Source organism: Zophobas morio, unplaced genomic scaffold, assembly GCF_036711695.1.
Source record: "Zophobas morio isolate AGI-343-1 ecotype UQ-CSIRO unplaced genomic scaffold, CSIRO_AGI_Zmor_V1 ptg000157l, whole genome shotgun sequence".
Classification (NCBI taxonomy): domain Eukaryota; kingdom Metazoa; phylum Arthropoda; class Insecta; order Coleoptera; family Tenebrionidae; genus Zophobas; species Zophobas morio.
The window spans coordinates 139,030-159,427 of NW_026972261.1; the positions used below are offsets into that span (position 1 = coordinate 139,030).

General features: G+C 34.1%; 4 protein-coding genes across 7 annotated transcripts; 3 read left to right on the forward strand and 1 right to left on the reverse strand.

The window, feature by feature from the left end:
* Positions 1-3,043: 3,043 nt before the first annotated feature.
* Positions 3,044-8,594, forward strand: LOC135145531 (neutral alpha-glucosidase AB-like). Its single transcript, XM_064077648.1, has 27 exons — positions 3,044-3,097; positions 3,157-3,244; positions 3,308-3,357; positions 3,414-3,475; positions 4,017-4,107; positions 5,276-5,447; positions 5,494-5,614; positions 5,673-5,832; positions 5,925-6,003; positions 6,053-6,122; positions 6,187-6,240; positions 6,293-6,373; positions 6,439-6,501; positions 6,560-6,639; positions 6,700-6,781; positions 6,837-6,953; positions 7,021-7,130; positions 7,183-7,229; positions 7,291-7,377; positions 7,510-7,585; positions 7,639-7,698; positions 7,753-7,843; positions 7,903-7,994; positions 8,045-8,138; positions 8,229-8,293; positions 8,351-8,452; positions 8,512-8,594. The coding sequence occupies exons 3-27, from the start codon at positions 3,314-3,316 to the stop codon at positions 8,578-8,580; spliced, it is 2,169 nt and encodes a 722-aa protein (XP_063933718.1). The 5' UTR covers positions 3,044-3,097; positions 3,157-3,244; positions 3,308-3,313; the 3' UTR covers positions 8,581-8,594.
* Positions 8,595-10,606: 2,012 nt separating this feature from the next.
* Positions 10,607-12,876, forward strand: LOC135145539 (quinone-dependent D-lactate dehydrogenase-like). Its single transcript, XM_064077657.1, has 11 exons — positions 10,607-10,964; positions 11,105-11,242; positions 11,424-11,525; positions 11,591-11,722; positions 11,790-11,874; positions 11,933-12,042; positions 12,119-12,211; positions 12,283-12,356; positions 12,412-12,498; positions 12,551-12,614; positions 12,683-12,876. The coding sequence occupies exons 1-11, from the start codon at positions 10,607-10,609 to the stop codon at positions 12,874-12,876; spliced, it is 1,437 nt and encodes a 478-aa protein (XP_063933727.1).
* Positions 12,877-12,895: 19 nt separating this feature from the next.
* Positions 12,896-13,705, forward strand: LOC135145530 (quinone-dependent D-lactate dehydrogenase-like). 2 transcript variants are annotated; one of them, XM_064077647.1, is made up of 6 exons: positions 12,896-12,988; positions 13,046-13,139; positions 13,197-13,276; positions 13,329-13,419; positions 13,474-13,521; positions 13,575-13,705. In XM_064077647.1, the coding sequence occupies exons 1-6, from the start codon at positions 12,896-12,898 to the stop codon at positions 13,685-13,687; spliced, it is 519 nt and encodes a 172-aa protein (XP_063933717.1). In that variant the 3' UTR covers positions 13,688-13,705. The 2 variants fall into 2 exon arrangements, with proteins under 2 accessions (XP_063933717.1, XP_063933716.1); XM_064077646.1 differs by having other exon boundaries at positions 13,329-13,521.
* A 61-nt stretch (positions 13,706-13,766) lies between these two features.
* LOC135145551 (ribonuclease D-like) lies at positions 13,767-15,890 on the reverse strand. 3 transcript variants are annotated; one of them, XM_064077669.1, is made up of 14 exons: positions 15,830-15,890; positions 15,658-15,752; positions 15,540-15,593; positions 15,302-15,443; positions 15,139-15,230; positions 14,968-15,075; positions 14,796-14,877; positions 14,673-14,737; positions 14,500-14,622; positions 14,292-14,445; positions 14,191-14,228; positions 14,032-14,128; positions 13,889-13,980; positions 13,767-13,829 (listed from the first exon to the last, which is right to left on the reverse strand). In XM_064077669.1, exons 4-14 carry the CDS (start codon positions 15,342-15,344, stop codon positions 13,785-13,787), a joined length of 939 nt encoding a protein of 312 aa, XP_063933739.1. In that variant the 5' UTR covers positions 15,345-15,443; positions 15,540-15,593; positions 15,658-15,752; positions 15,830-15,890; the 3' UTR covers positions 13,767-13,784. The 3 variants fall into 3 exon arrangements, with proteins under 3 accessions (XP_063933739.1, XP_063933738.1, XP_063933740.1); XM_064077668.1 differs by having other exon boundaries at positions 14,032-14,112; positions 14,175-14,228; XM_064077670.1 differs by lacking the exon at positions 13,767-13,829 and having other exon boundaries at positions 13,895-13,980; positions 14,034-14,112; positions 14,175-14,228.
* Between the last annotated feature and the right edge of the window lie 4,508 nt (positions 15,891-20,398).

The window sequence follows — 20,398 nt, forward strand, 5'->3', positions numbered from 1 at the left end:
GAAGTTAACCAGAATAAACTTTTTAATTCTTCGCTATACCTCTTTGGGCACTCAATAATTTAATAAAGGAATAACAGCCTTTTTGTAGAGGCTAATTATGCATGACGCTAAATTATTTATTTATAAATGAAATTTCTTGGTGCTCGATAGAGTCTAGGGGCTAACTACTCAAGCTCCCAATCAGAAGTGGTTGTAAACATATATAAAAATGGCTTTCAATCGATAAGCTATCACTTTTTTCTTAAAATAAAAAAAAAACAAACTAGCGCTTACACAGCCACCTGGGAGGCGATGAGGTCCCCGCCCAATGGCTCGTAGGTGAGTTCACTCACGAGCAGGCGATGAGTGTGCTTATAGCGTTGGGAGACGAGTCTAATGACCCAGTTGGTGAAGAGCTTCTTTTACCTAAACAAACAATTTGTTCTGTCGCACTTAAAGTACTGACGCTGTTGCAGCGTAAGCATAGGCCCAAGTAGCAGACTCGTATGTCATTATTGGCTGAATGAAAGATATATACAATTGTTTGTTGCGCAGAGAAAGCTTGCTCGCCCTCCTCCTGTCTTAACCTTCGCCACTACCTAGCCTACATGCGACCGTTAATAAATTTTGTTGTCAATAATAATTCCAAAGTATTTTCCTTGAGAACATCGGGAGATCTTAACGCCATCAAAAGTTAAGGGCGCCTATAAGGGGGCGTGTTTCTTTAAAATATAAGCGCTTTGCTCGTCATCGCATTTATAACGAGCAAGGGCATTAAGATAGCGCTGTAGATGCTGCCATATCAAGGCGGAAGACTTCGACAATGAGTAAAAGATCGTATCATCGGCATAGAGGGCGATTCGTGTGCGTGGATTTGACGGTAAGGGCACGTCGCGTAAAGAAATTCAAATAAAAGGTGCGAGAGAAGTGATCCTTAGGTGAACTCCTGCTGCCAGAAATTGCAGAGGCGACCGTGCACCTCCCACGCGCGCGCTGAAGACATGGCCATTTCGAAAGGACTTCAGCACTTCTTAAAGGCCACCAGGAATGGTTAACGAGGGTACTTTGCGCAGCAAAACTTTATGCCAAACTTGATCAATTGCTTTTTTTAACATTGACGATAACATACTAAAGTTAAAAGAGCGAGTAGTTCCATGCAGTTAAAAGGAGTAGCCGCTGTTGTTAAGTACTGGTCTCACCCACTTTGCTGACCGCTGATAGGGGGGCGATGGGTCTGTACTCGCTGATTGCTCATAACGGTTTAAGTGTCTATGCCACGACATAGCATGTTCCATCGTAATCAACTGCGTTTCCGCTGATTGTTAATGTGCTGATGTTATAATGGGCAGATTTTTTGTATATTGTACTCGATATTTGGTCCTCATCCCAGTTAACGCCTTAGCAGGAGATATACGAGACATTTTGGTATCGTATACCTAACTTTGCTCTTCTTTGTACTTGACAAAAAAGTGAGGTGCACCGTGCTCAAAAGTATGGCAGCAATAAATTGCTTCCCGGTTAGAATTTATTAGAGTAAAAATTGATTTATGGTGAAGACTTTGTAAAGCACATTGTTCTCTCTTTCATTTTTAAAATAGTCTGCGAACAGTTTTCTTTACTTACAAGTTCGATAGTAATCTTGTTTGCGTGTCTAGTTGCTAACAAATTAGCTATTAGCCACTTAAAATATTAGAAGTGAAAACGTAACAGAAAATTCTATAAAATAATGAGAAAAAAAAAACCAAATGGATAAGAGAAAGTATATTTATATATATGAGTAAACAATGCAAAATAGTTTAATTTTAAATTTTAAAACATGTGTATATGTTGAAGTGGTGGTTTCTGCATAATGCAAAGAGTTTGTAATCTAAAAATACATAAGCAGAGATCTTTATGAGATTTCTTTTTCCACGCACGCCGTGAAAGTCTATCTACCGCCTCTTAAACACTGCACAGTCTACTTTGCTCGGCTAATTATAAAAATTGGCCCCCGCCTTTCGCTTCCTAATAACCTCTGTCTATTTGCTTTTTCCAATGTAAACCAAGTTAAAATACCATTTATGGATATAATTCTATCAATTTTCCGCTTTAACGAGCTTCGAGATTAAATTAAGTATTGCATTTTTGATAAACTCTAAAAAAACACAAGAAAAACCTTGAATATATATATTTCAAGAGATTAGTGGAATGCCATATTTGAATTATTTAATAGCCCGACAAGAAGGTTTCCATAATATAAATTTCCATTTATGGAATTGTGATTCATGTTCTTCACATGCTCTCCAACGTTCTTTATTTTGTGGAAAATTTGAGGTTTTTCCTTTTGAAAATTCATAAATACTGTAGTAAATGTTTAGATACAGGATGACGTTCTTACCGATAATATTATATTTTTGTTCTTATATTATTTTCAACTTGGAAGCAATGGATCACTCTAAATTTAAAACTTGTGACCAATCTACGTTTTGCAAGTTATTTTCATTATAATATTCTCAAATTTTTAAATATAAAGAATTTTTATATATCTTATTTATATATAAAAAATATAAAGTAAGTCTTTTACATATATACTTAAATTTATTTATTTTGAGTACTTCTGTTTCACGTATAATGAACGGTTTACTTATACTTTGGGACTTATTAATTTAGATAAATGATATATAAATAATTAAATACAAGGATAAAAGTTAATAATATATATTTCATGAAAGACGCAATAGAGCGAGAAGTGGATTTCAATATATGGATTATTTTTTAAATCTTTCTACGTTAATTTTAAATCAGAATCAAACCATTTTAACTGCAGATATTGAATCTCTTCATCCTTTGGCCACGTAAAATAATTTGAAATTTTTAATAATAATATTATTATTACAATATATCTAGTCTGCAGCTTAATCTTTCGTTACCTTCAGACAATATTATGAGATTTAAAATATTTCAAAAGTTTCCATCTTTTGAGAGATATGAGGTTTAGGATCTTTTTAAAAAAATTAATTTTTTTTTTTAAACATTTGTTATAAAAATTTTGGTTATATATGCTTAAACTATTTTAGGTGCCTGATGTTATTTTAGATACAAAACTCGAAAAATTAAATTTTTACGTAACTGATAATCAGTTAAATTTTTGTGTTTTTTATTTTGTTCCTCGTTTTTTTAAATTTATTTTCTATTTAGGGTTGAAGTTTTTCAAGCAAATAATAATAAAAACAAAGTTATTATATTTTGTAAACCGCTCAAGCTTGAATTTTGGAAGGATGGGAAGGTTTGTAATTTTACGGCTTTTGCTGATTTTCTTTTTTAATTAATTTTTTTAAAAATTTAAAAGCAATTTATGATAGCAAACGAAAGAAATTTACTTAAATTCGAAGCTGCAAAGTAAGAAGTGGATTTTTATAATACCATATAAAGTTAATTTTATAAAATTTGTTAAGAAATGAGACGGAGAGTTCCGTTGAGGAAACTTTTAACGGTTTTACTGATTCCAAGCCGCGTGGTTCCTTTCTACAAAAATTAATCTCTCTTTTTTTATAAAATGTTACATCAACGTTTTTTAAGTTTTTCATAGAGACTATCTCAAGTTTTTTTTTACTGGCTGAAATTAATTTTATTTCCTTTTTTATAGTATATACAATTTTTTTTAAAAAAATTTAAATATTTGAATTAAGTTTTCTTTAATTAATTACAAAAATACATTTTATTTATATAAACCAGGAAAAAAATGTTTTTTTAAGGAAAAAATTTGCATCCTAAAATTTTTTTTTTCATAAGTAATTTTTACTTTTGAATGCTTAAGAAAAATTTAAAAAGTAGCGTACAATTTTCTTTTGCTATCAAATTTAAATTTTATAGCATCTTATATATTTATTTGTTTTATTAAATTTTTAATTTATATATTGAAGGCTAAATTAAAATAATTTTTATTAATTTAAAATTAAATTAATTCAATTTTTGTAGAATTGGATTACTTTATAAAATTATTATCGTCATAAAATTATTTATTCAAATTTTATCTTTTTATATAAACAAATTTACAGGAAACACTGCAGTTTCTTTGGATTTTACTTTCAACACTTTTTATTTGTACGGGATTCCCGAACACGCCGATGCTTTATTGCTTAGAGACACGTGAATATATATTAGAAATTATTATTATAAATTCCTTTTTTTTTCTATAAAATTTAAATCTTTTATAATAAATCTTTTTAGTATTAAAGTTTTAAATATTTTTTGCATACTCTTCAATTGTATTTAAATTTCTTATAAAATTTTGTCTCCATTTAAAAATGATTTTTTCTTTTTTCTTTTGAAATAAAATTTATATAGTAATTATGATCAAAAAAAATCAAATTTATTAGTTAATAGTAAATTGCAATCATAGAAAGTATTGAAAATTTTTTTGAAACTGAATTTTAATATTGAATACGAATTTACTTTTAAATTTTTATTTTATTTTATTAACTTTTCTTTAATTCTCTTTAAACTTATAATTTGTTAATGATTATAATATTACTTTCTTTAATAAAACTCAATCCAATAAGAATATTAATTTTTTTTGTTAATATTTTTAAAGGAAAGTTAAATTTATAACATCACGTTAATTTTATTTGTTTTTCCTAAACTTACTTTTAAGTATATGGATTATTAAATGAGTCATTGTTAAAGATTCTTATTATAATATATTTTTTATTTAAAAAACTTGATTTATTAAGAATCTAATTTCGATTATTAATAATTTTAAAGGAAATTAAAAATTTATAATTTTAACTAAATTTTATTTTAAATTTATAATTAAATTTTTTAAATTTTTTGATTTATTATTTGATCCTTTATTAAAGATATTTATTTTAATATACTTTTATTAAAAAAAACTTCATTTTATTTATAAATATTTTATAAGGAAAATCTAAAATTTATTTTTTATTTATTTTTAACTTTTTAATTAATACTAAAAATTACAAAATAATGTATTATTATTTGAGTCACTTGTTAAAGTTCTTTATGCGTTTTCGTTGTTTCATTATTGTTATTATTATATATACTCTAAACCTTTTTATAAAGTCAATAAATTTATAATTTTTTTATTAAAATCGATAGGATTTATTTAATTTTATAAATTTTTGTGAAAATTTATTTTAATTATATGGATTACTAATTAAATAATATTTAAGAATTGGTTCTTTTTATTTATTATATTATTTTTATTATATAAATTCCTTTTTAAAACTAATTTCTTAATTTAATTTTTTAAATCAAAAGTAATTTTAATACTTATAAAAATCTTATTTCTTTAAAGCGAGGAGACGCCCTACCGACTCTACAATTTAGACGTTTTTGAGTACGAAGTGCACAGCCCGGCGGCCCTGTACGGGCACGTGCCTTTCCTACTCGCTCATAGCGTGGATTTCACTACTGGACTTCTGTGGTTGAACTCGGCGGAAACTTGGGTGGATCTCGAGAGCGGCACAGTAATAATAATAATGATATTGATAATATTATTATTAATAATGAAAGGAAAAGGAAAAGCTGCCAAGAAAACACACGCAGTGGATCAGCGAAAGCGGCCTCGTGGACTTCTTCGTGTTTTATGGTCCAAAACCAAAAGACGTTTCCTATCAGTACAGCCGCATGACTGGTAAGACTGGCACATGATGTTTGTGTTGCCAGCTGTGCAATGATTGAGGCCGTTGTAGGTACCACTTGTCTTCCACCCCGCTGGGCGTTGGGGTACCACCAGTGCCGCTGGAATTACAATGACGTTGCCGATGTCGTTTCGGTGCTAGATAATTTTGATAAGCACAATCTTCCCGTCGACGTACTCTGGCTGGATATCGAGCATACGGACCAGAAAAAGTATGCTTCTATTATAATAATAATTGAAATAATATTTGAATAGGATTGATAATTACTACTAATAATAATGAACAAATAAACTTCTGCTAAAGATATTTTACTTGGGATCCAAAAAAGTTTGAGCAACCTGATATTATTCTTCAAAAATTGCACCAGACTCATCGGAAACTGGTAGGTTTTCCTTATATGGACGCCCCGAATGTCCTTATTGTAGCATGAGGTGACCATAGTGGACCCTCATATCAAGAAAGACCCGGACTACCAATTGCACCAGGCTCTCCTGGAAAAAGGTCGCTTATGCCTTGTGCTGTACGCGGAAGGCTGTTTTAATTGATGGTTTGCGTTATGCACCAGATTTTTATGTGAAGGATAAAGAGGGGCGACCTTATGAAGGTCATTGCTGGCCCGGTAGCTCGCATTTTCTCTCTCATTGGCATTGGCTTACCCGCTTTGTGTTCAGGCAGTTCCATGTGGCCAGATTTTATCAATCCGGACATGAGAAACTTTTGGGCGAACCAGTTTGTCTTTGAGAAGTATCCCTGTTAACTTTTTTTTAGTTCCGCTTCCAGCCTGCACGGCACTGTATTTTCCCTTTCTCTTGGTTAGACTCCACCAACGACCTCCACATATGGAACGACATGAACGAGCCATCTGTTTTCAACGGACCCGGTTCGGCGGCCCTTTCGCTTATAAGCGCCCCCGCTAACCCTCCTGTATGCCTCTAAAGAGACGACCATGCCGAAGGACAACCTCCACTTTGGCGGCTTTGAGCATCGCGATGTGCATAATATATACGGACTTCAATTGGTCAGTGCTTCCTCTCGGCTTCCGTCCGTCTCTTCATAGACTTAACACTGTAAACGGCAGCACCGTGCAACTGCAGAGGGGCTAATGAGGCGCAGCGGCTACACGGAGCGTCCGTTTGTTCTTTCCCGCGCATTCTTTGCTGGTCGCCTCACTTCTCTTCGTATAACCTCGCTTGTCTCATGTGCACTGCACTGTAGGCTCTCAGCGCTACGGAGCCGTCTGGACTGGCGACAATGCTGCCACGTGGGAGCATCTAGCGGTGTCTGTTCCGATGCTTCTGTCTCTAAACATTGCTGGTCTGCCTTTCTGCGGAGGTAAAGAGCGCGCAAGCTACTTGCTTTCGGGTGCACGTGTTGTTAGAGCTTTTTTCTTGACCAATAGCGGACGTTGGTGGGTTCTTTGGCGATCCCAGTCCGGAATTGATGGTGCGGTGGTATCAGCTTGGCGCCTTCTATCCCTTTTTTCGAGCGCATTCCCACGTGGACACGAAGGTTCTCCCGTGCCCTTTCCGCCTTCTTTATACTGCCCTCATCAATTTTATAGAGAAGGGAGCCTTGGCTTTTCGAGGAGCCTTATTTGGACAGGATTAGGTGCTTATTGCCTATGTGCTTACATTTGCTTGGTCGTTGATCACGTGTCCTTTCGTGGTAGAGCTGCTTTAAGACACCGCTATAACATCTTAGCATATATGTACACGCTCTTCCATGAAAGCCACTTGAACGGCACGGCTATAATGAGGTTACTATTATTATTATTATTATTATTATTATTATTATTATTATTATTATTATTATTATTATTATTATTATTATTATTATTATTATTATTAGTATTAGTATTAGTATTATTATTATTATTATTATCGTTCAGGCCTCTCTGGTATGAGTTTGAAGACGAGAGTCTTTATACCGTAGAAGACGCTTTTATGCTTGGCTCCGCCCTTTATGTGACCAATTAGCTTTTTTCATTGGTTTTTTTTGCGCTTCTTATTCAAGTTAGGTGGCGCCCGTCCTTAGAGAGCACGTGACAGAAATGTTTATTACTTTTCCGGGGGAGGAGGTTAACTTCAATGTTTCCGCCTTTTGGTCGAATCATTTAGCTCACATTAATTAGAACTGGTATCACCTCATTACCAATGAAAAGAGGTCTCCAGGCACCTTCTTAGAGCATGTGGATTTAAGTTTTATTCCGGTCTACCAGCGGGGCAAGTTTTTTATAAAGCCAACTCCAAAAGCTAGTGACAAGCCTCTGCCATCTCCGCAGGAGGCACAGTTCTCACAATCCAGAAGCGCTCTCGGAGATCTTCGCAAATCATAAACAACTTTTACACCCTCCGCGTGGTGCTTGACTCGAAGGCACCAACTTTACATATCGAGTCATTATTATTATTGATTTTTTTTTTTAGGGGAGGAGTATGGGGGTTCTATATACAGATGATGGCTCGACTTTCGACTTCAAGGCTAAATCCGCTTATTGCCTTGTGCGCTACAGTGCATTTGGTGGAAATAATAATAATAACAATAATAATATAAAAATAATAAAAATATATAATTATAATATTATAATAATGAAATAATAATTTTGTTAAGATCAGCGCTTAGAGTCCCGCTTAGGACACTTCTCGGCTTCAACTTTTGATAACCGCATTGAGGAGGTAAAAATATTTTTTCCTTTTTTTAAAAAGGGGGCCATATTACCTTTTTTGTCGCAGGTTATTATAATCGGAGTCCAAAAAAAGGTTGCGAAAGTTCTTCTCCACTTTGAAGAGGACCAACTTTTGAGCCTTTCTTTTAAGCAAAACCTCCAGAGAGAAGTTCTACTATTGAACGTCGCTCTGCTTTTCATTTTTGTTTACTTGCGATCCTTTTTTAGACGCTGATTGTGAAGAATCCCGCGGTGAGTGTGGCTTCGGAGTGGATTTTATCGTGGCAACTCTCTTGATAGCTTCTTTTAGGGCCTCTGATAAAAATATAAATGAATCATTTATTACTAAAAAACTTTTGTATATATATTTTTTAAAGTAGACTTAATTTTTATAGTAGAGGCGTGGTGAGAATTTCTTAAAATATTTTTATCAGAAGAAAATTAAATTTTATAGAAAAAAATAATTTATTCTAATTCGAAGTAGATTTACACTGTTTATATTATGAGGCGTGGAGTAGGTTTTTCTCGATTATCTTTTACTGGATTTCGTAAACTTATATTAGATAAATAAATTTTATTGAAGGAAATAATCTATTTGAAAACTACATTGTTTACAATATAAGACTTGGTTGGTATGTTTCTCAGTTGTCTTAAATGGAATTCTTTAACTTTAACTCTTTTATTGGTTTTAAAAGGAAAATTATAGAAAAATAATAGAAACTTTGAATATAACTAAAGTAGTTTAAAGTTAGTTATAAAGGAGTACCTGGTTTACATAGTTTACAAGTTAAGGTGGTGCTCGCCACGAATACAACTAAGTTCGTTTTATCTCAAGTCTATAATGGATATGCGTATGACTTTATAATTATATTATTTTTTGAAACCAATAGTTCTATAAATTTAATTAGGCTAAAGTTAGTTTGCATTTACTAATTAAATTGTACTTTTCCAGTTAATTTCTTATATTGTTTGGTTTTTTTTATTTCAACTTCTCAAGAATTTTTTTCGTTTCTATTTGGATAATAATTAATTTGTATAGTGTATTATAAAAAAGTGGAATATAATTAAAACAAATATAAATGATTTATACGCATAATTTTAATAAAGACAAAGAGGACGTTTAACTAATAGATAAAATTGTGTTAACACGGACAAAGGCCGTCATAACTAATAGTATTATGCGCAAGCTATGTGCGAAGAGTTCAAACGCATCAAATGATTTTATTTTTAGGTTTAAGCAATCAATAAACTACCTTACAGTATAATTCTGTAGCTTATCTTTTCAATAACGGGCTAATACTTAGTATTAAACTTCTCTTAATTTACTTAACATTGATTATATTGTTGAGAACTCTCTTAAAGTCTTATTTATTATTTAATATTCCTTTTTTTAAAACTGAAATTTTTCCAACAATTGACCAAAATGCTTATTAATTACGGCAACCTTTTTTTAATAAGAATGCCAAGTATGCAGTTAATATTAATTTTAAATGAATCCATTTATATATAAATAATAGTCAATAGTAAAAGTAAACAGGAAAATTTTTACTAACCAAAAATTATTGAAGTTTAAAATATTAGTTTTATTATTAACCATGCAGTTGCAAAAGTCAGAAGACTAAAAATCTTTCAGGCCGCAAACATAAATTCTTTTTTTCTGCTCAACTTTTAAAAATTGTTTACATACGAACATCTTTAAAATATGTGGGACCCATTATATGAAAAAGTTTTTTTAACCCAGATTATTGTTTAAACTTTTAACCAGTAATTTGCATAACATGTAAGGATTAGCCAGTGTTTACTTTAAACACTTTTGGTACGGGTTAAAAGGTATTATCCATTTTTTAACTTTTTCAGTTGACTAAGTCTAATTCATATTAATTTAACTATAAATAAATATTTTAATCAATCTTAAAAAATTATTTACTACAATAATATATTCACATATTCTACATACACACTCAATTCATGAGAGGCAAGTAAAGAGACAGGCGGTTAGCATAAAAAAGGCGTCAAGTGTTTTTAATGTTTTAAACCGTGCAACAAAAATTGTAGAACGAAGGACGTAGACACTTCAGTTTCGTGTGCGAGTTTTTATATTGTGCTAATAAATTTTTGTTTACTATTTTGTCGGGTTTACCTAAATGTTAGTTATCCAGTCCAGATCCCGAAGAAGAATAGGAATCCATTTTAAGATAAACATTTTTTTTCGTATTAACCAATTACGGTCGATGTGGCCCTGACAACCAGCCAGAGATAGAAGATCAAAAAGTAAAGAGGTGTAAATAAATTTTAACTTCTTCACCAGCTTCTTATGCCCTCTATGTTTCGGCTCAGTGCAAGCGTCATAGGGTTAAGGTCTCAACCAAGCATTTTACTTATTAATAGAAAGATAAAGATTATACATCCAAACTTTTTCCGAGCTTCAATCTATAGTTATTTATACAAACCCGCCTTCCTATTAAGCGGGGTGCTTGCTTTCTCTTTTGGCTACAGTAAACTTGCATTAAATGAAGAAAATATTAAAAGTTTCGACTCTTTTAAACATTCAGAGAACGCACAGTTATTCATAGATGAGATTGAAAAAATAGTTGACAACCCATCCCGCAATGTTATAAAGTCTATTACACGCTCAGCACAAGAGCCTTACGTTAGAGGTATCCGTTTGGGCCACGGCTTAGGTTTAAACCTCTTGTTATTTAGTTCTGAATTTTATTAGAATACTACTATAAGCCATCATTAATATATGCTTTTTCTATGTTCTTTCTTAAATAAACAATAATAATACACAAGTTGCTATCTTAATAAAGATTTTTTTAAGCTGTGGCTGTCATTAAACCCGGAAGCATTAAGGAAGCAGTTGAAGTGCTTAAAGCCTGCGTTAAGTACGACATAGCCGTAATACCTCAAGGTAAAAACACGGGCTTGACAGGGGGATCCGTACCTAGAACTAAAGCAGGTTTGGTCTAATTCTCTAACGCGTTTAATGTTGGACAAATCTTCTTACTAACTTTTTTTTATACACTACTTTTCTTAATTCAAAAAAAAGTAATTATATCAACTCATGCTAGTGGTGCTAGCAATAAATATATAGTTTCCGGTTTATATCTTAGCTAGGCACACTACTTTTTGATAAATAGATAGAGAATTTGCAATTATATCGTTGACCCGGTTAAACAAGATTATTCCTATAAAGGAAACAAATAAAAATGTAAATCAAGTTCTGTGCTACGCGGGTGCAGGTTATTTTCAACCGCAATATGTTGTTTATATTAAGCTGAACTCTAAATTAAGTAATTACAAAAAGGAATTTACGATTTGGAATTATTTTTAAAACCTTTTAAACGCGAGCCTCATTCTGTGCTGGGCTCTATTTTTTTAAATCCGACTGTTGCTGGTGGAGTAGCTTTCGGTTCTGGAGGGACGCACGTAAGAAAAGGTTTATAACAATTCAAAAATCTTTATTTCTTTCAAGATCTCAAAACGCATTTTCCTTTTTTTCCCAGGGCCAGCCTACACCGAGAGGGCGCTGTACTGTAGAATAGACGAGCGCGGGAAAGTCCAAGTGGTAAACCGCCTCGGCTTGAAAAGGTGAGCGGCAATAGTGAGTTGCACGGCTGCTTTCCAAATGCTCGTCTTCGTACACCAGTGAGGATTCCTGGGAAAACGTCGTCGCCCTTCTCGAATCCTCCACGTCACTAGAAACAAGAGACTTCCAAACTTCTCTAAAAGCACACGACTCGCAGTACAAATACAAAGGTACGACTCTCTAGCGACGCCGTGCCTAACCCTCGAAATTTTCTAACACTCCCCATCGACGCTTTCTCCCTACAAGTGTGCGAGCTCAGTGACGAGGTGGCCCGGTTTAATGGCGACACAAGTGGTAGCAGCGAGTGCGTACGAAGCGAGGGAAAAGTTATGATATTGGGTCGAGATCGTTATATATATGAATATCCTCCCCCTTTACACAAATCTCCGCCATAAATGAATTACACGCAGCCACCATTCACGATGCCTTCCCTTTACCCGAAAAAAAGAGCGTCTATTGGATTGGATGTTCCAGTTTCGCACAGGTTTGAGGCATTTCTTTTTCATAATTTTTTATGCTCATCCGCTTTATAAAAAAAGGCCAGCGAATTAAAAAGAACGGTTGTCGTGTCGTCCGTCCAAAACCTGCCAATATCTTGCGAGTATCTAAACAAAGACGCTTTCGATGTATGAATTTCCGCGGTCTATTAATAAACCGTACACTCATCGCCGTTGCAAGGTCACCGACCAAGCTGGCCGGATTCTCGTCCAAGTCATCACCGTATTAGGCATCAAGCGACTCGGTGACTTTCGACTTCGCTTCTCTTTGAAGGGGGCCGTGGCGGTAACGCTGTCTTGCTCTAACCGATAGGCTTCCTGTGGGACCTCAAGGCTAAGCTCGAAGCGCTCCCCGCCTGTGCGGAGGGGGTCTCCGACAAAGTCCTCTTCTACCTGAACTTCCTCGTTCCCCGGCCCTTGCCTAAAAAATGCTATCTTATTGGTCGATGCTCCTTCCTTGGGGCAAGCCGGCTTCCACTTTATTTTCTGAACAGGCAAAAACTATGAGCACCACGTGCTACTTGAAATGGGCGAGTTCGGAAACGGAGAGCTCGAACGTTCCGAAGAAAAACTTTTGTCGTTTCTCGAAAACGAAAGGAAGAAGGGGGAAAGCATCGAAGTACTATCCGCAGCGCATTAACGTAGCCCTGCACTAGTATCGTCGCCCGCCGTTAAGGTGTTTAAATGCGCTAATGAGAAAGAAGTCCAATCAGTGATGACCTTCCGGTTTGCCGTGGCCGCCGCCTTCAAGACTTACAACGAAGGAAAAGGTATGAACCTGCTCCCCTTGCCGCCCGACCCACACCTACCAATGGGCGCTGGCTAAGGTTACCGCGGGATCTCCGTGGACTACGCCCTGCGAAAAAATGACTTTAGCGTGCCGGTCCTCCCCTTCGATAGAGAGAAGGTAGTTCAGTTATAGCTGAAGACGCATGACTCACGCGCCAGTTGCCCGCCAGAACTTTCCAGAACCCACGAGGAGATTGCGGTATATGCACTTCGCTTGCAACGTCGCCCACGAGGACCTGTCCTTCCCGCCTTCTTTCCAAAGTAAGAGCGGCCTTCTTCCAACCGACGTCGAGGGCCTCACAAGTATGATCAAAGAAGCGCTCAAGGCCAACGGGATCCGACTGCCAGCAGAGCATGGGCACGGTAGGCCGCACACCAGCCAGTAAAACTTCTTTAAATAAGCAATACGACGGCAGGCGTGGAATACGAGGCGCCCCCCGAGACCCAGCAGCGCTGGAGAGAGCTCGACCCGTTGAACATGATGAATCCAGGGGTCGGAAAAACTTCGTTCAAACGGAACTACGCTTGAGCAACGCTCTTGTTTATTGGCTGCGTACTAAAAAAAAGAAACAGTAATAAAGGGTGATGACCCCCCCCCCCACCCCCACCGCCGGGCTGGTTGCATCCTATGACGTGCTCCCTTCCAGTACTTTCTTGCTCACGTTCCAGCTCTGCAGGAACGAGTATTTCTTTCTCAAAAAAGACGAACGAAATCACGTGGATAACATACAAAAGACACCGCCTTCCCTCTTTTTATGGACAGCAGCGTGTCGCCTACAAGTTCCTTGCGCCACGAGTCAAATACCCTCAGCTTCTGGCAACCTATAAAAAGGGATTGACAGAAGAACCAATACCAACAAACTACAGACTCACACAGCTCTTCTTCAGCAAGATTCGCTATTAAGTTGAGCTCTTGCTGATCCACGAGAAGATCGCGGTTGATGCCATGCTTGTCTAGAAAAGACGGTAACTATAACCAGCAGTAGAGAGTACAGTACAGCAAGAGCAGACGAAACCAGACAAGTAAAGAACCGCCAGAGAGAGTAAAGACACGAGCCGAATGTTTTCCTCTACACAAAAAAAAAAATTAAATTTAAAAAAAAACATTTCACAGCTCAAGGTAAGCAGCAAACTTTTTTGCTTGCGGTGTTCAGGGAATTGGACATAATCGGCGGTGGGAGTGTTTTGAGCGGCGCTTAGCACGTTGGTAATAGCCTCACTGTGCTTTGCAATAGTGGGCGCTGAAAGGCCCTGCACAGCCAAGATGTCCGGCGGGCTCCTTATCTCCTGGAAGTGTCGAGAGTCGTGTGCACTGACGCTAAAGCGGAGCGCGTTAACAACCTGCAAGCAGAGCGCAACTAAAGTGCTGTCCTTCATGATCCGCGAGGGATGCGTGCTGGTTACGCGGGCTGTGCTTTCCCGCCACTGTGCCAGCGCCTTAACACGTGTCACGTACTTCGGCTCCTGCAACAATATTAAAGGAATTGCAAATCAAGCCAACTATAAACTAATACGAGGTTCTGCGCCTCTTTAATTGAGATCCAGCACTCGTCAAGAGACTCATCGTAGTGATCAAGGTCTGCAAGTAAAAAGTGAGACACTATACCCCAAATATATAAAGAAAATAGAAAACTCACTGTTAAGACGACTCATTTCCTCCTCAAACCAATCCAATCTCCCCATAGAAATTAATTTCTGCCTAAGGACATCCCAGACGGCCTAATTAGGATAAATATATTTTTAAAAACGCTCGAGCAGTGATAAAACATAAAAATTTCAGAGCAGAAATAAATCAGAAGAAAAACACACTTTTAGATGCCGAACGTCATCAATGGCGTATTCAATTTGTTCAGGAGTTAAAGGTCGTCGAGACCAATCGGAAAGTGTTAGTGTTTTAGGCAATTTCAGAGAAATACACTTGTACACGTATAGTAAGTGAGGATCCAAGAACTGAAAATTAAAAAAAAAAAGCCCACTAACATCTTCAACAAGCTGAGCAAGAGAAACGTAGAAAGTATAACCACAAAAGCCAGCAGCTACTTGGGTGTCCAAAATTTTAGGCGAAAAGCCAACTAAAAGTGAAAAAACAAAATAAAAAGCTTAAAGTAAGACTTCTTTAGAAGCATAAAAGCTTTCAACTAACCATATTTTTGAATAAGAAGCTTATCGTTATAAGAAGAGTGCATTATTGCTTTTTTTTCCCCAAAAGATTTCAATAAATTTTTAAGATTATTTTTCTCAAAGCATTGAACGTCAACAGCAAAGTATTTTTTATCGGCAGCGATCTTTGTAATAAAGTAAATAAACAATCCAGAAAGCAAGCTAACAGCTATATATTAAGGTATAGCTAATAGTGGCCGTTTTTCTTGCTTAAAACTTACTTGTAACAATTGCAAATCAGAATTATAAATACTATCCCAAATAAATTCGGTATCCTTTTCAAAAACAAAAGTAAATTAACTTCAGAGAATTATTATAAAAAATTAAAATAAAATTTACAGCTGCTATAGACTTTGCTTTTCTACAAGACTGAATAACGGTTTTAAGTTGAGCGTCTGTGGTTACAAGGTATTTGCTACTTTCGATTGGCTTTGCTAAGTAAAGATGCAGGAAAGAGTTTATAAAAATTACTTTTTCTACTTGTACAGTAAATTAATATAGAGGCAAGTACTTCTTGGGAAAAATGTATAATTCCTAAGCCAGCAATTTATAAATTTCGAAGTAATAAGAAAAGACTGACTCATAATAACAAGTAAGCCTTAAGAAATGTTCAAACGCTAAAAATACATTTGCCCAAAAACGTGGGATCGAACACACGAGCTAATGGATTTATCGTTGTTGGTACTCCTGAATCCTCACTTAGCCTAGTTCTATTCAAAATATCTCGCCTATACTTTTTTTTTTAAAGAAGAAGAAAAGGTAGAAACTTAACTCTTTTATTTAACTACTTCCGCGCTACATTCTTAGGCCTTTTTATTATAAAGTTTTTCAGAGTTTTGTACGAACTTCTTGCTCGTGTATATATTTTTAATATAGTAATTAACAATTGAATTGGCTATAACATAACCTGATTACGTAATTTCCATTCCTAAATTTTTATTGGCTCGCCTTATATTTTAAACCTATAAATTGAAGCTTATTTAACTATGTAAAATAGCTAATAGCAGTTTAAGTTAATAAACATTGACTCTTAAGTGTGTATACACGCGAGTTGCTCGAACTAGGAAAGGATCGCCTCTGAAGAAATAAAGATTAGTGTTTATTTTAGTCTTTAGACTAACCTATATTATTATATTTTTATAATAGCTCGTAAATAAGGCAGATCCTCTCTAACTTTTGGCAATAAACTACAGTGATCCTGTGTTAGATTGGTTAAGTTAGTATGAAAAGGGCTATTTCAATGCAAGTAGGAAAATCGAACGCAAGCTAGAGTGCTGTTGTACTGATGAGTGTGGCTAAATAACGAATTTGGATACGAACTGTATGTGTATAATAGTGCTTTTATGTATGACTCAAATAGAGTTGTATTGTAATAGTACTGTTATTGATAGTGTTACTTACTAGTACACTTAAATATAAGTGCGCGACTCCCTCCTAATGGCCTGTGAAAGTTGCATCTAAAAAAAAAATTATGCGGAAAAAGAGTTACTCACCAAGTTTTCTGAAAAGACCTAGAATAGGGCTTTTTTTTGTTTGCTTTGTTTGTATTATTTTTAGTATTACCAGTTTTTATTAAAAATTTTTCTACCAACCAAAGAAAGGTTTAAGAACACAACAATCCTTTTACTAGCGGGAGCGCAAACGAATGTCTAATCAGAAACGCTGGCAAACACTTTTTACTCAATTTTTTTTAGCCTATTACTGATATTGTGGCAAATTATAAAGCTACTACAAAATTAGGGGCTGTAAAGTAGGAGGCTCTAATAATTAAAAAATTTTTAAATACAAGACAAAATAACAACTATTACAGAATAGTAGGAACAATTTTTGCATACTTTTTTTCTTAATATATTATAAAAATCCATCATCATGGAACAAAAAACTATCACGACAAATTGAAGCTAACCAGGGAGAGAAAAGTTATTTGTAAAGCTTTATTTGCACACGTATTTTTTTTAAATTCCTTTTCCTTTATCGCATTACATATTTAATAAAAACTTTGTAATATATAGCCTTCAAGGAACTATGGCACTTTAAGTTTAGAACGTAAAAACTATAAAGCTATTGCAGAAATATGCAAGGTATCTAACAAAAAAATTAGTTCAAAACGAGAGTGGAGGCATTTATAAATGGTAATTACTAAAAACGTTCCATATAAAGCATTTCGTCGTTCTATTCGTCCTGGAAATAAAGTTGGTACCTTGCTTTTTTTGGATCTAAATACTAAACTTATTCTTAACTAATTAGTGTCCTCTTCTTTCAAAACTTTAAATAATCCAGAAAGTATGATTTTAACTGCCTCCGAAATCTATTATGAAATGCACTGCTCGTCAGATATTTTAGGGTCCTAGCAGCTATCTAATTTTTAAACAATAATAATAATATATAAACCAACCTTTAAGATTACATCATGTCATCATCCTCTAGATAAAACAAAAAAGGACAAAAAGAGTATATTAAACGAAATTCTAAGTGAAATTATAACTTTTATACAAGTTATTACGCATGATTTGTTATTAGTCATATTTCTGTACCAATTTTGGACCTTTTCTTTTTACCTAAACGTTAATTTTTCACCTCCCGTAGTATTATAAAAAACATATAAACTGTTTGCTACTTATTATTAATAATTAAAGTGACCAGCTTATTCAAATACACTAATTTAAACTCATTTATAATCGGAATGTACCCATATGGACATTCGCACAAAGGAATCCTAACGAGGGTCCTTTTGCTTTGCTTCATGTATGGCTTAATTATAGTTTTTCATTTTATATTATATGGCTGCGGGCCTTTTGATTTCTGTTATCTCTACCTTAAACCAATTTAGTTTCTTATTAAATTCGCTAGCTCATTTTCCATCCACATTATTAGAAACATCTGTTTTTTTTTTATTGCATATATTAACTCCTTAAAATTCTATTTATATTTTTATTATAAGTTTCGTTCTTTTAATAGTAGCCCTTTATAACCTTTCTAAAATTTAATTTATAATCCTGTAACAACATGCCTACCAATTGATAATATTATAACCTATTGTTTCCATTTTTCGAGACTGTTGCAATAAAATTAAATAATTAATTTAATTCATGCTCACAATGATTTAACAGTTAAAACTTTTTTTTTAATTTTATAATATCTTTGGTAAGGTGAGAAAATTTTCTTGGTGTTAGTTACCTTTCCATCGGCTATTGTTTATTTTCTCGTAATATTTAATTTCTTACCTAGCTCAAAATATTTTACTGAGAGATATTTAAATTTAATTAACAGTTCATTTGCAAAAATGTTTAGAGGAGCTAGTAAGACTTGCTGTGCAACAAGTTGGTACAAGAGAGTGAGTGAATTAGAAAAAAGCTTAAGTATGTTGCCTTTATAAATAAAGTTGGTTTTTGGTGTAGGGTTAGTATGTGCTATGTTAGAGTATGAATTGAAATATATTTTTTTTTTAGTAAGTAAATGACCTTTTTCTTTTTTACTTTTAATATAGGATGTAATTTAATTGCTTCAGTTTTCTTTATTAACCATAAACACAATTATGTCAGCTTCTTAAACTTATATTAAAGTTACTATATCTAATATTAAAGTTTCCTTTACACAACCTTTTCATTAAAATAATTTTGGGTCACACGCCGCCACCATTTTTATAATAAATCGTAAAAAAAAAATTCACAAGCTGCTCCAAAAACTTTAAAGTTTAATCGCATGTGAACTAAAAGTTATATTCCCTAGGGCTTAAGGTGTGTTACCAGGTGTTATTAAACCACATGACCTTAGCACGTGCCTATTTCACGTGCTTCGTACTGTGTCTCTCGTGTCGTCGCACGTTTTTCATTTTTTCCTACAGTTTGTATTACTTCCCCGAAGGTATAAATACCCTAACACTACAAGATAACAAACTGATCACTCCTCTTTTTTTCCGTTACCGAATAAAGTCTTTTTTACTCTACAAACCTTGTAAATTTATCGTTGCTTATACTGCTCAGTAAAACTGTAAACACTCCTATACATCTGAGATAATGACTTGAATCCGAAATATACATAGTCCAAATAATATTTTTTAGCAAATAAAAATGTGGTTTAAACTTAAATTTAATAAAAAAAAAATATTTATATTGCCTTAATAAACTATTAGCAAAGCAAGGGCAATTAATAATTATTTTTCCTTCCTAATTTTTAATTTAGCCTTAGTATGTATAAAATAAAAACTTATAACGACGGACTTCAGTTCCAAAGATTTTGGTTAACAATAATAGTATAGATAACCTTAGTATCATAAAAGAGAAACGAGGTATCTTACCGAGAATACATAAATACCACAGTCCTAATATGAAGTTATCATATAGTATAAGCAGCTGTTTATAGAAGTAGGAAGCCTGGCGCTAAATTAAAACTGAGGTTTAAAAATTAAAATGTGAGCGAGTGGTAGAATAAATGGAGTTTATTCAACCTTCAATAGCAATAAAATTTGATGAAGCTAGTCGAATACCAAAATTATTTAGACAATTCTAAGACTAATGGTAAACTCTGATCATAATTCAATATATAACAGACTTCGAAAACATATATTGCAACATGTGGCAAAAGATTCAAATAGTATTAAACTACAGTTGCGGTAGTGAGGCGATTATTTCATTATTAAACTATTTACTATAAATAATAGTAAGAAGAGCACCGTTACTGAATAAGGAATCCTAAAATTATTACCCGTTTTTTGAAGGCACTAGTAAAGGATAACTAAGTATAGTGTTTTTAGTTTTATACACCATATACCAGTCAATAAAATAAGTGGGTAATGTAATTAAGCTAAGGAAGTATTTTTTGCCATAGAAACCAATACTACTTTTTTAAAAAAAAAAAATTTACGTAACGAAATAACGAAGAAAGTAAGGCGTAGAAAGAGGGCGTAATTGTTAACTGTGGGTGGACGAGCAATATTATGCATAACTTTTATGGGAAAAGATGTTACAGCGAATTAAGTTTCTTAATACCTACAATAAAGATTAAAGGGAGACCTTAGAAAGTATTTCTATAACAAAATGAAAGGTTATCTGAAGAATTGGCACAATATTTTGGTGACCTC

What these genes read in the sequence shown, in the direction of transcription:
- LOC135145531 (XM_064077648.1), top strand. Translation starts at nt 3,314, where the DNA reads ATGATAGCAAACGAAAGAAATTTACTTAAATTCGAAGCTGCAAA. An exon ending in TCAGTACAGCCGCATGACTG is followed by an intron (nt 5,615 to 5,672) that starts GTAAGACTGGCA and finishes AGGCCGTTGTAG; the next exon opens with GTACCACTTGTCTTCCACCC. An exon ending in AGCAAAACCTCCAGAGAGAA is followed by an intron (nt 8,453 to 8,511) that starts GTTCTACTATTG and finishes ATCCTTTTTTAG; the next exon opens with ACGCTGATTGTGAAGAATCC.
- LOC135145539 (XM_064077657.1), top strand. Translation starts at nt 10,607, where the DNA reads ATGTTTCGGCTCAGTGCAAGCGTCATAGGGTTAAGGTCTCAACCAAGC. An exon ending in AACCGCCTCGGCTTGAAAAG is followed by an intron (nt 11,875 to 11,932) that starts GTGAGCGGCAAT and finishes TTCGTACACCAG; the next exon opens with TGAGGATTCCTGGGAAAACG. An exon ending in GGGAAAAGTTATGATATTGG is followed by an intron (nt 12,212 to 12,282) that starts GTCGAGATCGTT and finishes AATTACACGCAG; the next exon opens with CCACCATTCACGATGCCTTC.
- LOC135145530 (XM_064077646.1), top strand. Translation starts at nt 12,896, where the DNA reads ATGGGCGAGTTCGGAAACGGAGAGCTCGAACGTTCCGAAGAAAAACTT. An exon ending in AGAAGGGGGAAAGCATCGAA is followed by an intron (nt 12,989 to 13,045) that starts GTACTATCCGCA and finishes CCCGCCGTTAAG; the next exon opens with GTGTTTAAATGCGCTAATGA. An exon ending in TCCCCTTCGATAGAGAGAAG is followed by an intron (nt 13,277 to 13,328) that starts GTAGTTCAGTTA and finishes GTTGCCCGCCAG; the next exon opens with AACTTTCCAGAACCCACGAG.
- LOC135145551 (XM_064077669.1), bottom strand. Translation starts at nt 15,344, where the DNA reads ATGCACTCTTCTTATAACGATAAGCTTCTTATTCAAAAATATG. An exon ending in TGAACACCGCAAGCAAAAAA is followed by an intron (nt 14,229 to 14,291) that starts GTTTGCTGCTTA and finishes TTTTTTGTGTAG; the next exon opens with AGGAAAACATTCGGCTCGTG. An exon ending in TCTTGCTGAAGAAGAGCTGT is followed by an intron (nt 13,981 to 14,031) that starts GTGAGTCTGTAG and finishes CCCTTTTTATAG; the next exon opens with GTTGCCAGAAGCTGAGGGTA.